Raw genomic sequence first — 16760 nt, 5'->3', positions numbered from 1 at the left:
GGGCTTCCAAGGCCACCTGCTGCTGCTGCTGTTACCACCACCTGGGTACAGTGCATCTGGCCACTCAGATTCCCAGGAGGGTATCTGATTGCCGAGTCCTCCAGGTCTGTTTACTGGTAGAACAGGATTCTGAGACTCAGATCTGCCCCCGGGATAACATGATACACTGATGGTGCCATTATTATGACCTGCTGTGTTTGCCTAAAGAAGTTTTAAAAGCTTTCCTGCTGTGCGTGTATCTGAATCTAAGACCTCTAGAAAAAGATAAAGCCTTCTAATATAAATCCTGATATTTATGTGTTCCCCTTCCCCCAAGTGAACTGACGAATATCATTCCTGCGGAATTTAAGACCTTTATTACATAGAGAAATTAGGAAATTCTTTGACTTCTACAGTCAAAATCTCTGGTGCCAAGGCAACTTTGGTTTGGTATCTTGGGTCTAAGCCAGTGTTGTATTGACGCTGACCTTCTTGTCTCAGTTGCAGCAGTTACTCACAGACCTGCCTCACGATATGCTGGATGATGACCTGTCTTCCCCCGAACTTCACTATTCGGACTGCAGCGAGGACGGCAGAGAGGAAGAGTAAGGACCTGAAATCCCTTGCGTTTGTATATCACAATGCTTGGAGTTTTTTTCTTTAGATATCCTGCAGGCAATAATAATAGATATGATTGTAAAATTGTAGACTACTTCTTAATCCTTTAGGTAAAATTTGGAGGGCACCCATGTTAAAATCTTGAGGTTCTCTATGGTGTCTCTGTCCAAATAGATGATAGGCTCTAATTTAAAATACTGATTTTTCCCAAGCACACATCATTCTGAGCAATTGGAGATGAACTGGACTGAGCATCAGGTGCTGCCTAAACCTCCAAATGTAAATGTAAGTATCTGGCATGAACTTGACTTTTAGGGTGGGAATAGATCTTAGTACTTTTCTCTTACTCTTGTTATCTAATAGGCCTATAATGAGATTCGGGATATATGTATTGGAGAGAAAAGTAGCAATGGCTGGGAAGAGAATCAAAGTAGAACTGAAGACCAGCATCCTGTCTACCATCCTGAAGGAGGTGGAGATGAAGGCGGAAGTGGTTATAGTCCTCCGAGTAAATATGAACAGACTGATTTATATCACCTTCCTGAAAACTTTAGGCCATATACCAACAGTCAGAAGCAGGAATTTAATAGCCAACCAACCAATGTAATTACATTTTCAGATACTCAAAGGAATCATTTTCAGGTATTGTAAAAACTTGACTTCCAAGAAATTTGTGCATGTGTGTACACACATTTGCTGTGTGTGTGTGATTAAGAAATGTTTGTGAAAAGTGCAATAGTAACATTTAAGGACAAATAATGCTGAGGGTGCATTTATTCAGCCTCATGCTGAATTAGTCGTGCAGTTTTCTGTTTACAGTCTAATTAAATCATCTTAAATGAGAATTTTAAAATAGAGGCTTCATGGAAATAATTAAACATGAAAAGTTAAGTCTGTCAGAGAACGGCCACCTTTGTCTACTGAGGCTTCTGGCTTCTACCATTAACCCTGCTCCAGTGAAAAGCTACGTTCAGGTACCCTGATAGAGTTAAAAGTGGTTAATGATGCCAGTCAGTTACCTTGATCATCTAGCTCATCACCCTTATCACAGATTTTGCATCAAATACTTCAAAGCTGATTATCTGTTGTGATGATACAGCAGTAGACAGGATGAATGTTAAGGAAAGAAATACTTTCCCCCTCTGCCTCTGGAGAGTTTGATGAATAAGACCTTAGGATACAGTTAGCTCCTTCTTAGATTTTCTCAATGACCATGAATGCCTCATTTCACTAGTAGATATTCTGTGTTACCTGATGACAGGATAATTTTTTGGTTGTTTTAAGGTGGTCATTTCCCCTTACTTTACCTTACCTACTTAATTTCCCCTTACTTCCTCTATAAAACGTTATTCATCCCCCAAATGTTACTGAGTATTTATTACATATGAGTCATTGTATTATATGTTATTGCATAGATGTGTTTTCTAAATTATTCTTAAATGTTTATATATAATCTCACTGGAATTCTTGAGTTATTTATGGAATTGGTTCTATTATATGCTCAGAAGTACAACTAAAATGTGTGAAATTACATATTTCAGGCTTTCTATGCACTTTGTTAAGTAACAGTTAAGTGCTATTTTTAAGCAGAGATGTATGTATAAAATTTGTAATTGTACCAACATTAAGTTTTATAACAAGTTGTCTAATTCAGATAATTTTTGAAGAAAAGAGCAAATCCTAATTGTCAACTTTGTCTCTCACCTTGTAATAGCAATTTGGTATGTCACAAGGTCCTAGCTGTCAAGCTTTGGAATCGTATAAAGTGACGTATAAACCTTTTCAGTCTTCTGCCCAGAATAATGGCTCACCAGCCCAGGACATTGCAGAAAGTGACACATTTGAAGGCCTGCAACAGCAATTTTTAGGAGCTAATGAAAGTAGGTATCAAGTTTAAATTTCTTAACCACCTATTTGGAGAACTTTGAGCACTTGGAGCATGTTCAAGAATTATGATTTTAAGTAAGACAATGAAAATTTTTGAAAAGAGTCCAGTTTTAAAAGATATATCCTGAAGTTTGAATAAGCTGACATGAAGTCTAGAATTGACTTCAAATATCATGTTGTTGGGGGGTGAGTTTGCAGGGGGATGTAGATAAAGTGAGACTGGCCATGAGTTCACAGTTGTTGAATCTAGGTGATGGTTTCATGGGGTTCATTGTATTCTTTTCTCTACCTTCTTCTATATTTGAAATTTCCCTTAATGAAAAATTAACCGAAATTTTCTCAGCTGTCTATTTCAGTCATTCTATTTGGTTAAGACTTAATTAGCTTTATATAGCATATCTTTCTTAACAGAAGCCTAAATTGAAAAATGAAATGTAGTTTTCTTTTCAATCTTATATTTTTTTCATTATATAAAAATTAATTTAGTAAGTCAACCATTATCTTAATTTTTTCTTTTGGTTTTTAGAGTTTTACTGTAATGGACAACTTTGATATAAATGACTGTATACTCAGAATGAAAACTAGACTTAATCTCAGGTTTAGTCCTGTGACAGTTGCTAAAAAATTTTCTTTTGAATAATGTATGTATCGGTAAAAGTGCTACTAGGGAATTTTGAGGAGATCCAAACATTCAAAACTAAAAGCCAAACTTGACTAATCTGAATCTTTGTTTTCATACATCCAACTTTTGCCATCCTGCTCTCTGGCATGTGAAATAACTTCTGGTTATTGCTGAAGAGCCAGTGTGATTCTAGAGTGTGAACACAAGTGTTGTCTTTGCATTACATTTAAGAAGTGGGGGAAAAGCCATATCCGAGATTCTGGGTTTCCTGGGCTGCATGCACCAAAGAGAAAACTGAACTCCAGTGCCCTCACTTCATGGTGCTGCTTCCATCCTATGCTCAGGCTATAGGATAGTTGCAAGGGACACCTTTTCCCCCAGTGAGCTGACAGCAAATATGTGGGCAACCTCTCTCTGTTCCTAAGGTTTTGTGGAATGAAGAGATGAGGAGGTGGACAGTGTGTGTGGCGTAACTCTTTTGGGGTTAAGTAAATAGGCATCACAACGGTGGCCTGACACCTTGATGTTATTCTTTCAGTTCTGCTGTGTTCGGTTGCATTTATATTGCCTGGTCATTTTGCATATATCACTTTCATCACTTCCTTAACAATCTGCATGTTAACGATTCATTTTTTGTTAGTTACACATTTGCCTAAATTTGACATCTGGAAGTTAACTAACTTAATGGTAGTGCTGAACTTAGTGATTATAGGTTCTTAGTAACAGTAGTTTAAAACGATGAGTTTGATGAGAGTGGCAACCCACTCCAGCACTCTTGCCTGGAAAATCCCATGGATGGAGGAGCCTGGTAGGCTGTAGTCCATGGGGTCTCGAAGAGTCGGACATGACTGAGCGACTTCACTTTCACTTTCCTGCATTGGAGAAGGAAATGGCAATGCACTCCAGTGTTCTTGCCTGGATTATCCCAGGGACGGGGGCCCCTGGTGGGCTGCCATCTCTGGGGTCGCACAGAGTCAGACACAACTGAAGTGATTTAGCGTTATAGCAAGGCTCAAGAGAGTTTGACTTGTAACAGAGTTTTCAGCCTTCAGTTGGGGGTTTCAACCATATCTCTTTTGAAAAATAAGATTGTTTTATCTGTTAGCAAATAGTAGCATTGTTCTTGTAGGAAAATATTCGTCATTGTGTAGTTAAAAGATTATCCTGCTTCTGCGAATCACTTTTTTCTTTTTCTCCTCCAGTAATTTTTAAGTGGTCCTTAAAATGACTTTATTTCTGAAAGGAGACCTCACAGTTTTTTTTATTAATCTATTCTTTAATTTATTAATTCAGCAGTTATTTGCCAGTATAAATGAGTTCATTCTTGCTTACAATAAAATATTTTGAGAAGGATGTCTAGAAATTTTCTTTGAAAATGGTTTTATAGAAGTCGATGTACTTTTATTTTTCAACTTAATGAGAGCTTGGAGCTCTATTCCATTGTTATTGGTATATACTTATTTTTCATTAGCCCAAATGGTAGTGATTCAGAGGTACACATTAACTAGTGTCTTTTCAGATTTTCCTGGCAGTGACCATAGTAAGAAGTACATTTTATTTTTTTGCATTGTGATGAGGTCTACAATATTTATATACATATTGTATAAGTAAGTTTCACATAGTAATACTTATTTATGCTACATGATACACTCTGATCATATTCTGTCTTGTTATTACCATACCAAAATCTGGACCTTCTTGCCTGCTTTCAATAAAGCCAATCTAACCAACACCTGGTGTGGTGAAGGAAGAAGTGTGAAAGTGTGTCACTGAGTCGTGTCTGACTCTCTGTGACCCCGTGGACTGTAGTCTGCCTGGCTTCTCTGTCCATGGAATTCTCCAGGCAAGAATACTGGAGAGGGTTGTCATCCCCTTTTCCAGGGAATCCTCCCACCTCAGGGCTTGAACCCAAGTCTTCTGCATTGCAGGCAGATTCTTTCCTGAGCCACCAGGGAAGTGCAGCATTTATGATAAGGTGCTGTAAGAGAAGTCCTGGACAGCTGAGGCTTAAAAAGCTCAAACTCCTTAAATGGCCCCTTAAACGCTGCACTTGCCTTCACTGCAACCAGGTGTCAGTAGATTGGCTTTACTGCGTGCGGGTGAGCAGACCCAAGTTTTTGGCTCGGTAACATTGTTTATTAAAAATGTGAGTCACAATCTCCTGAACTGATTTCATGATACCCTAAGTTGTATTTGCAGTTTGATAAAACATTACCTGAAATGACCACAAATTTATATTTTGATATACTTTTATCTAATAAATTGTCTTTAATTCCCAAGCAGACTCTGCAGAAAATATGCAGATTATTCAACTTCAGGTTCTTAACAAAGCTAAAGAGAGACAACTGGACAATTTAGTTGAAAAGTTAGATGAGAGTGAACGTCAAGTTAGATATCTGAATCATCAGCTTCTAATAACCAAAGGTAAGAAAACAAGTGTTGGGTGCTGTTTGAAGTCTGTAGAGCTAGATAGCTTGTTTCCAGTAACCTCATTTTAAATATGAAACGTAGAGATTTGATGCACTTGATGAAGGGCTCATGATGAATCAGTCAGAGCAAAACAAAAATCCAGGACTTTTGACACATTGCCTTGGACTTCCTTCCAGAACATACATTTTGAGATCCTCACTTTTTCCCCCTTTTTTCTATTCTGTTAGACTAATAGAATCAGTGAACATTATATAAATATGCTGATAGCATTCCATCTCAAAAAGCTGTCGATTCCTTATGTAGTTTACGTTGGATAAAGTATTCCAATTCCCAGAGAGACTTGTGTTTAGTTTGCAGTATGTTTTCTGAGCCTATGAATTAGCCTAACATTTCAATCCAAGTAAGAGTTAGTGATCCTGAACTGCTTTGAGAGTGCCAAGGAGAAAATGTGGTCATCTCTGGGAGAAGCAGAGTGTAAACACAGATTTCAGATCATAATTGCTCACTCTTTGTGCTTTCTGTAGTTTCGGTCAGTGTTGAACTCTCATTCGTAGAATAATTTTGTGACTGAACTCCAGCTTATTTCAAACTTAATTGATAGTGAAAAGATCTTTTTGTAATGCTCATGAAATTTATTTTGAGAGAAGAACTTGTGAACTGTTACAGTAAAGTATGTGGGAAGAATTAAAGACTAGGTGAATTTAAGAGGTCGTTGAAAGTATGTATAAAAAGTAATTTTTCCTCGGAGTATTTCTTTGATCCACAGGAGCTTGTCCTATCTATGTAGCTTCTCAAATAACAGATATTGAAATGATTTTTTAGGGAATCTTTTGGTCCCTAAAGGGATACAAGAAGATTTTTAAAGAGAGTGGTGGTTGTTCTGTAAAAAAAAAAATTTTTTTAATGTCACTCACATTCTTTTTTTGAAGCTTTTCTAATTTTCTCCAAATCAAGTGAAGTTCATTATCGGAACTGATTTAAATGCAGCAACATTTATATGTGATAAAGATCTGATATTTGATATATTGTGGCAATTAGGATCCCTCTGCAGTAACATATTACTTATATAAAATTTTTTAATGTTCTAGATGAAAAGGATGGTTTGGCCCTCAGCCTTCGAGAATCACAGAAACTCTTTCAGAATGGAAAAGAAAGAGAAATACAGCTTGAAGCACAAATAAAAGCACTGGAGACCCAAATACAAGCATTAAAAGCCAATGAAGAACAGGTAAATATTTGATCTTCATTATTTATGGTAAAAAGTTGTTGATTACAGTGAAATGTTGGTTGCTTAATGTTTTGTGTTGTGGGGCTAAATTTAGGAAAACTTCAACGTTTGCACATTTTTTTCCCCTAAGTCAGTCTACGTTTCTTTCCTTTTCCTCGGGGGAACAGGCCTCCCATTCACCTAGTCATCGATCCACCAGAAATCTGGAGGAGAGCTCAGCTTCTGTGTTCCTTTGTCTAGTCAGCCACTACGTTGTGTTGAGTCTCCTCGTTTCTGTCCACACGTCCCTAGTTCAGTATTTTATCGTCTTTTGCAGGAGTCTCGTATGTAGTCTCTAATCTTTTACCCCTTCTCTTCTTTCATCTGGCCATCTGAGTAATCTTTCTGAAGCACAGTTCTAGTTATGTCTTTCCCTTAAAGTCTTTCAATGACCTTGTTTTATTTGTGGGATGAAATAGGGTGTCAGGATGACCATCTGATCTTGCCTTTCCCTCCTTCACTCTTAAACTCCATAGTCTGACTTTATGTACTCATATGTGCTGTCTCTTATCACTGGAATGCCCTCTCCTCAGCACATTGCTATTTGATTAACAAGCCCCTGCTCAAGGCTTTTCTTTTCCTAAGTCTTCCCGTTTTCTTCCTCAAGTCGGATGATCACATCTGTTATAACAGACCTAGAATAATCTTGAAGGCCAGAACGGGTTGCCCTCATCTTAGTAACCTCACCACATAAGCCCAGAGCCTGGTACATTATAGGTGGTCAGTACATGGTGAGTGAGTTATAGTGTTCAAAATTGACCTAACCTCTGATTTTTTTTTTTCTTACATATTTTTCTTTTCCTGCTCTGATACTATCACAAGTATAGTTTTGTTTTGTGTTTTGAAATCTGATAAACAATGGCTACCCTTACAATTCTTAAAATATTTAGTAGCTCTTTTTTACACTTTTCCTTCTAGATCTTGCAAATCAACTTCCCATGCTTTATAAAAAGTCTTGTTGGGATTTTGATTAGTGAAGCATTGTGTTTACCATTTTATGGATGGTTAACCAAGTCTTGGCGAGGTCACATTACTTTGCCAGGATTACAAAGCCGGTTACTGACAAAGCATCAGAAACTAAATTTTCTGACTCCAACAGACTAGCCTTTGAAGTGGTGGCACATTCTTTGATTAATGAGAAGAGTGGCCATTTGATCATGGGAAATAGTCACAAGTCATTGGTAGCCATGCCTGGCAGTGAATGATTTATGTGAGTAATGCCGTTTTGGTGGTTACAAACAAAAGTGACTTGGTTCTAGATGAGATTTGTGGCTAGTTCTGAGGATGGAAGAGTTTAAACAATGTTGTCTCATGTCTGGTTCTTTCTCAGCCATCAGTTCTTAGCTGAAAACAGAGAGGACTCTGAAGTAGTCTATTGCTTCTCATTCCCACTCCCCTCTATGGTGCCATATTTTATCACTCTATTTTAAAACCATCTGAAATTATCTCATCTGTTTACTTATTGTCTGTCCCTTTTCACCAGAAAGTAATAAGACTTTAGGCCTTGGCTGTCTTGTCATCCTGTCCTTAAGTGCTTGGAACCCTGCCTGGCACAAAGTGTCCACATCATTTACTGAACAAATGATGAATGTCTTAAGTAGTTTAAGTGGTATTGGGATAAATAGGCAATCTCTGGAATAGAATGAAGAAGCGACCTCATTTGAAATTTTTCATTTTTATGTGTAATATAGACTATCATTTTTAAAAATTTTTTGAAAAATGATAGTTATTAAAGAGTTGCTTTTATGTCATAATCTACTATAAGTTAGAACTTGCATTTATAAAAAATAACACAGTATAAAATTAAATTAAAAATTAAAATTAAATTTTAAAAAGTAACAGAACCACCAAGTATGTTAATTTTCTATTGCTGCTTTAACAGATCCCCACAGGCTTAGTGGCTTAAAACAGCACAAATTTATTACCTTACGGACAGAAAGTCAGAAGTCTGACGTGGCTCTCATTGGGCTAAAATCAAAGTGTCAGTAGAGCTCTGTTGCTTTCTGGAGGTCTAGGGGAGAATCCCCTTTTTTGCTTTTTCCAGCTTCTAGAGACCCCCTGCATTCCTTGGTGTATGGTCCATTTCCATTTTCAGAGCTAGCAGTCACAATTCTGACTTTTTTTTTGCCTCCGTTTTCATCATTAAAGTACCCTTTTGGATACAGTGGGTCCACCCTGGTAATCCAGGTCAGTCTCCTTATTTGAAGTCATCTGGTTAGCAACTTTAATCCAGTCACAACCTTAATTTCCCATTGTCATGTGACAGAACGTATTCACAGGTTTCAGGAATTAGAACATGGGTATCTTGTGGGAGTTGTCAGTAAACCTGCTACACAATTCCTTCTCCACAACCATACAGTTACAGTTTAAAAAGCCTCCTTTTTAGTACATGACCACTGAGAAGTTGCATCAATCTTTCCAGCAGCAGTTGTCTTTACCCTCCCTTCTGCCTCCCTCCCCGTCCCACCCCTCATGTCTGATTCATGCTGCTCTTTGGCAGAAACCAACACAATTCTGTAAAGCAATTATCTTTCAATTGAAAAATAAATAAATTTTTAAAAAAGTTGTCGTTTTTCCATGACCTAACAATTGGACTTCCCTCCAACACTTGGAGCTCAGAGCGATGCAAACAGCACTGAGATGGGTATAGAAGCAGCAGATTCCTTGCCTGGAACCCACATCGCTCTCATGTTGTGCAAAATCTTCTCTCGCTTTCCTCAGACAGTTCCAGAATCTTTTTCTCTGTGAATAATCATTCCAGCAACCATGGGCCTGGTGGATCCCAGCTAGGCAACTAGAGCCACCTTGGGGAGACCTTTCTTCTCTTTGTTCTTGTCCTTGTTGTTTAGTCACTCAGCCATGTCTGACTCTTTGCAACCCCATGGACTGTAGCCTACCAGGCTCCTCTGTCTATGGGATTCTCCAAGCAAGAATGCTGGAGTGGTTGCCATTTCCTACTCCAGGGGATCTTCCCCACCCAGAGGTTGAACCCCGCATCTCTTGTGCCTCCTTCATTGGCGGTGGGTTCTTTACTACTGAGCCACCAGGGAAGCCCCTACTTTCATTTAGTTAAGCATGGTTGAGTTTTAGAATTAAAATTCATGAAGATAGCACAGAGTCAGAATACTGTAAACGTGTATCCTGTGTGTATTTTCTAGATGATTAAAAAGTCCAGAACTACTGAGATGGCCATGGACAGCCTGAAGCAGCAGCTGTTGGACCTGCATCATTCCGAATCGCTTCAGCGCACGAGGGAGCAGCATGAGAGCATCGTGATGGGCCTCACAAAGAAGCATGAGGAGCAAGTGCTGTCCTTACAGAGGAAGTTGGATGCTACCCTTATTGCACTGAAGGAACAGGTTGGAATGATTTCAGACAGCAACTATTACAAACAAGTAAAGCCATGACTGACATCTTGCAGTTCATCATATAGAAATGCTGGGTGTTTGCAGTAGGTATTTGAGTATGAGTAAAATTTAAAAGCCCAAAGAGTTTTATCTATGGATATGCCCCGAAGGCATACTTTTGGAAATCCTTCCTCTGGTAGGACTGGTTAGTGCTTTCTCAGTTCTCATATTACTACTACTTCATTTGTCAAATATTTATGCATATTGTTTATATGTCTTCAGTTCAGTTCAGTCGCTCACTCGTGTCTGACTCTTTGCAACCCCATGAATTGCACCACACCAGGCCTCCCTGTCCATCACCAACTCCCGGAGTTTACCAAACTCATGTCCATTGAGTTGGTGATGCCATCCAGCCATCTCATCCTCTGTCGTCCCCTTCTCCTCCTGCCCCCAACCCCTCCCAGCATCAGAGTCTTTTCCAGTGAGTCAACTCTACGCATGAGGTGGCCAAAGTACTGGAGTTTCAGCTTTAGCATCAGTCCTTCCAATGAACACCCAAGACTGTTCTCCTTTAGAATGGACTGGTTGGATCTCCTTGAAGTCCAAGGGACTCTCAAGAGTCTTCTCCCACACCACAGTCCAAAAGCGTCAGTTCTTCGGTGCTCAGCCTTCTTCACAGTCCAACTCACATCCATACATGACCACTGGAAAAACCATAGCCTTGACTAGACGGGCCTTTGTTGGCAAAGTAATGTCTCTGCTTTTGAATATGCTGTCTAGGTTGGTCATAACTTTCCTTCCAAGGAGTAAGCGTCTTTTAATTTCATGGCTGCAATCACCATCTGCAGTGATTTTGGAGCCCCAGAAAATAAAGTCTGACACTGCTTCTACTGTTTCCCCATCAACTTCCCAAGAAGTGATGGAACCGGATGCCATGATCTTCATTTTCTGAATGTTGAGCTTTAAGCCAACTTTTTCACTCTCCTTTTTCACTTTCATCAAGAGGCTCTTTAGTTCTTCACTTTCTGCCAAAAGGATGGTGTCATCTGCATATCTGAGGTTATTGTTATTTCTCCCGGCAATCTTAATTCCAGTTTGTGCTTTTTCCAGCCCAGAGTTTCTCATGATGTACTCTTCATATAAGTTAAATAAGCAGGGTGACAATATACAGCCTTGACATACTCCTTTTCCTATTTGGAACCAGTCTGTTGTTCCATGTTGCTTCCTGACCTGCATATAGGTTTCTCAAGAGGCAGGTCAAGTAGTCTGGTATTCCCAACTCTTTCAGAATTTTCCACAGTTTATTATATATCTTAGAGGATTCCAAACTGAAAAGAAGAAGTGTTCTGGGAGCTGGCCTGAAATTGAGTGGTTGTCCTGGGAGATTAACCAGGAGAAGACCTTTCTTGGGTTTCCCAACGTTTGGTTATTAACTTGTCAGTAAATACTGTCTAGAAATGATTCTTGGGAGAAGAGTTGGTTTTGAGACTAGCATAATAAATAGAGAAGAGATTCTGATCTGAACTCATTTAGATATGAAACATGAGCATGTTTCACAGTTTTTATTTTAGCTTTGCCCCAAAGGGAATAAAATGTAACCCAGGTGGTGGGTTTCCTTGTGCTCCAAAACCCCAGATAATCAGTTGAATGAACAAAATTTCAGGGATTGTCTTCCTCAATGTCATTTCAAAATTAATTTAACCCAAGGAAAGAAGAGAAGAATATTAAGATGTGAGGATCTAGAAAATCCCACCCCACGTAAAATTCACACTGATTTGGGTTGTTCTTTCTTATTTATACAGCTGACTCTAAATTTTTCCACGATTTAGGTAGAGTACTATAAAACTGCATTATTGGGAATGTTTGTATATCGTTTCATTTTATTTCACTTTTATATGTGTTTATATGAATTTTTATTGGATTTATTTTCCCATATAGATTTTTTAAAAATTCTTTTTATATAGAAAAATACTGTGAATTTGATTAGTGTGAAGGACAAGTAGAGGGTGGGGAAAGACCAAGACTTTGACAAATAATTAAAGTCTAGAGAAAAAAAAGGTAAAAAAAGAAAATTTATTAAAGTCTACTTTCTGTAATATTAAAACAGAATTTGAGATATGGTTTTATTAAGCATGGCTCTGTTTGGGTAGCAGTGTGAAAGCTGCTGTGGAGAGTAGTGCTTGCTCAGATGATGAGAAGAGTCGGTATCAATGGCTTTTCCACGTTGGTTTGGAGATCTCTCCATTCTCTACTGACTTAGGCACACTTACACAGGGGCAGCCTGGGAGCAGTTCCTAGTGTGTTTCAACCCCTGTACTTGTTCCATTCACTTTTCTCTCCTCTTCCATCCCCTCAGTCGAAGAATCCTAGACTAGAACACAGAACAGAGTCTTCATTCTGTGCTGACTGGGCTTCGGATCCCTGAACCATACAGTGAAGGTGTTGATTAAGGTCTTGTCTACTGTTACATTCTGTCAGTGATTTTTCTTTTTTCTTTTATTTAAAATGGAGCATAGCATAGCATTGATGTTCGCTTCTGCGTATTGTTCCATAACTGCTTTGCAAAGTGGTGATTCCAAAGTGCCTAGTGTTTTTTTCTTTCTGGGAATGCTTTTCTTTTTTGGTATCCTTTTCATGCTGTCCATTTGCTATCATTTGGCTCAGCAGTATTTTTAATAAAAGGTCAGTTCATATTATCTCAGAATCCAAGCTGAGAGTCCTAATTGGAAAAGGTGCTGTAAAGATCAGCCAAGAGCCAGGGAGTTGGCTGCCTGTAATCAGGAAGATGCATGAGTGTGTTCTATAGAGAAGGGCAATTTAGATTTTCTTACCATAACTGGTAACCATACATACATACTGCCCCTTGTCCTCTTTTTTTTTTTTAAATATAAAAGTTATTGAAGAGGAGCAAAATCGTTCCCTTTTTGATAAGCCTTTTTCTGCTCCACTCCACTCAGCAGGTTACAAAGAAGAATAAAACAACTCTTGAGAAAGAGTAGCATGGAGATAACTTGATGTAGCAGATGAACAAGTTTGCTAATGTCTGGGTTCTCAGGGGCTCTCACATAGTCACACAACTGTGTGCCTGAGTACATGCCAGTGTTACCTGAGTAGATGATCACACATTGTATGATTTGTGAGTGACAAAGATTGTTAACCTGGCATCTCCTAAAGCAGTCCATGTCTAGGCTCCAGGGAGCTCATGAATCTCTGAAATTGTGAGTGTGATTTTCTCTTGGCTGTCAGTATATGTAGTTTTCTTTGAGAAGACCCATGAGCTTATTCAGATTTTTCAAGAGGTTCAGATCTCCGCCTTGCAAAAATTTGAAAATCACTGCTTTATGAAAAACTTGCTTTTGGAGGGAAAGGACTATACTTGTAAAATAATCATATTATTTCATTTGTTCAGCAAACTTTTACTGAAACATGTAAACATCAGGATGTAAACAGAGTTTCCATAGATTTAAATCTGTTTTGAAAGACAAAACTCAATGCAGAAGCTACCTAATTCCACATGATGGGAGGAGTAGCAATCCACCATATAATCGTGTTTATATGTGTTATAATTTCTGTGTAACTCATGTATTTTGAGAAATACATGGCATGTAAAATTGTATTACTAATTTAATATTTTCTTTAAGTCATCAGCTTTTCTGGTAGAAAGGATTGTACACACACTCAACATGTAGCAGTTCTTGTTATTTTGGCTGTGTTACTCTTGGGTTTTGTGTGTGTGTGTGTGTGAGACAGAAGATGAGAAGAAATGAGCTCTTGCAGCTCATAATGTTCCTTCACTGACGGAATGCTTATAGCCTGCTATCTCTGAGGTGCTTTCCCCCCAGGTGTCTCCTTTCTCTTCCGTTCATAGAAGTGTCATATCCTGAGACCTCTGTTCAGGTGTCTGAGCTGACTTCCACTTCTTTCTGATACTGGTAGACATCTCTGATTAGCTCCTTGGTGGGTTAAGTCTTTCTTCGTTCTGGTCTTCTTGAAATCTTCAGCTTCTGTTGAAGTCATGGACTTTAGTTTCTATGTTATGACCTTCAGCTGATCTATCTTCTACTCTTTTATATGTATTTAAGCACTTCCTGTTGACTGAGAGACTCCAGCAGACCTGTGTGCATGTGGCTTAATTCTCATTTTTTTTTCCTTTGTGCACTACAAATCTGTTCAATTCTATTTCATCTTGTAGGTTCAGCTATAATCTCTTTATCACTGCAGTTGTTTCATTCAGTCTTCAAAGACATCTGCCTCTATCAATCTTGAACTGAATGTTCCTCCTCAAGCTAATTGCAGAAAAGATAGAACCATTTATTTTGATTTTGTTTCTTGGTGTTTAAACTGCATAGTTTTATGAGTATAATCTGTTTTCCTGAACTTGTCAACAGGAAACAGCATGGCTTAATTGATTGTTGCCTAAGACCCCTGCCTCTGCTCCCCTGCATTCTGCCATGTGGCTTTTGGGGATCTTAGGTCCCTGACCAGGGATTGAACCAGAGTCTTGGCAGTGAAAGCCCAGAATCCTAACCACCAGGCCACCTGGGGGACTCTTAATTAGATTGTTGCATATAGTCAAATTATTTCCATGGTCTGCCTCTTCATTGTAATAGTTTTCATAAATTACCTTTTCTTGAACTCTTTTGGGCCAGTTCTCAGTCTCTTATAAAAGCTATTGTCACCTCCCCAGCACATAAATGTGAGTTGTCTCCCCACCTCTTCTTGCTCACACATTCACATTGTCATGACTATTAGCTCATTTGTTGTGTTTGCCATGTTACTCTGGTGCTTTAGAACCAAACTGGCCTGGGAATCAGCAGCAGTGTGCCAAGAGGTTTGCATTGTTGAATAAACATGGACCAGGTTCCAGAAGCTTCATTTTGCTCAAAAATTTGGTAGAAAAACTTTAAAGCAAACATGGCATGTTATGAAATAGAATACAAAATGCTCATGAATTTTTAAGCTAACAGAGGGAACTTCAGAGTCTATTTGCTCTGGTTAAGGAGAATGTTAGTATCCCTATGAGGTGATGTGTTTTCTATTTGTAACCGTAAGGCATTATTAGGCTTTCAGTTCAGTTCAGTCGCTCAGTCGTGTCCGACTCTTTGTGACCCCATGAATTGCAGCACGCCAGGCCTCCCTGTCCATCACCAGCTCCCGGAGTTCACTCAGACTCACATCCATCGAGTCAGTGATGCCATCCAGCCACCTCATCCTCTGTCGTCCCCTTCTCCTCCTGCCCCCAATCCCGCCCAGCATCAGAGTCTTTTCCGATGAGTCACCTCTTCGCATGAGGTGGCCAAAGTACTGAAGTTTCAGCTTTAGCATCAGTCCTTCCAAAGAAATCCCAGGGTTGATCTCCTTCAGAATGGACTGGTTGGATCTTCTTATAGTCCAAGGGACTCTCAAGAGTCTTCTCCAACACCACAGTCCAAAAGCATCAATTCTTCAGCGCTCAACTTTCTTCACAGTCCAACTCTCACATCCATACATGACTACTGGAAAAACCATAGCCTTGACTAGACGGACCTTAGTCGGCAAAGTAATGTCTCTGCTTTTGAATATGCTATCTAGGTTGATCATAGCTTTCCTTCCAAGGAGTAAGCGTCTTTTAATTTCATGGCTGCAGTCACCATCTGCAGTGATTTTGGAGCCCCCCAAAATGAAGTCTGACACTAAAGAATCAGGCCCCAAATGATTTGTCTGTCTCAAAGTCCTTTCTTGAAATGCCTCTTACTATTTATTTTCTTCAGGCTTTTTCAGGTAACTTCAGCCAATTACCTTGATTTACTTCTGTGCCTCTCACATGCTCTGCTATTTGCCTGGAATTCAGCCCGTGTCACACTTCTTAAATGAGAGAGATGATGATTTCTTCTACCTGGCTTTGGGATTCCCATGACTCATTACTTCCAAACGCAGTTTCTTTTTGTAGACATTTGAATATATTATATACCTGCTCTAGATTCTCTCTATATCCCCATGAAGTTACACACATGCACACATTTATCCTGTTGTTCTTTGTCATTTTTCAAATGTTTTTTGTAGCATTCACTATATATAAGGCACTATATAGGCACCTTCAAAGAGGCTGTTAAGAGAAAAAAGACATGTAAAAGATGGAAAAACATGAGAGAAACAGATCAAGTTTAAAACCAGTTCAGAAGAGGGAGAGCTACTTTTTGGCTATTCAGAATAGAGTGAGTTTCCATGTGTTTTGTCTGTATCCTTGCTGACTTGGGACACAGATTCCATGGTTCAAGGTGGTTTGCCTAGTGTGTACACACAATTATATGAGAGTGTAAAATGCAAATAGGGATGTAATACATTTCCTCTGGCTTGAATAAAATCCAGTTTTATAATAACAGTGTTGTAGGTATATAGTGCAGAGAGAGACTTTAGAAGCCATCAGATTCAAATTCAACCTAAAGGAAAACCAGACTGAGCAGTTGGTGACTGACCAGTTTGTTCTCCTGACTCAGACTTGTGCACTTGACCTTGTAAAAGAGGTGATCCTGTCAGGTAATGATTTTATATTTGACTTAAAATCCAAAGATGTAAGGTCATAATTGTTAGTTTAATATACAATAACTGATTATGAAAAGGACTTCTTGGA

At 38.9% G+C, this 16760-nt stretch overlaps 1 protein-coding gene across 1 annotated transcript in view; it reads left to right on the top strand.

The window, feature by feature from the left end:
• CEP152 (centrosomal protein 152) overlaps nt 1–16760 on the top strand; it is a 94338-nt gene that overhangs the window by 10686 nt on the left and 66892 nt on the right. Inside the window, exons 2-9 of the mRNA XM_068966184.1 lie at nt 481–584; nt 810–882; nt 961–1239; nt 1364; nt 2331–2477; nt 5390–5530; nt 6625–6764; nt 9962–10162. Of these exons, the coding sequence (XP_068822285.1) occupies nt 481–584; nt 810–882; nt 961–1239; nt 1364; nt 2331–2477; nt 5390–5530; nt 6625–6764; nt 9962–10162 (1086 nt within the window). The remainder of the gene's footprint in view (nt 1–480; nt 585–809; nt 883–960; nt 1240–1363; nt 1365–2330; nt 2478–5389; nt 5531–6624; nt 6765–9961; nt 10163–16760) is intronic.

Source organism: Capricornis sumatraensis, chromosome 2 (assembly GCF_032405125.1).
Source record: "Capricornis sumatraensis isolate serow.1 chromosome 2, serow.2, whole genome shotgun sequence".
Lineage (NCBI taxonomy): Eukaryota > Metazoa > Chordata > Mammalia > Artiodactyla > Bovidae > Capricornis > Capricornis sumatraensis.
This window is presented reverse-complemented; position numbering and strand designations above follow the sequence as displayed.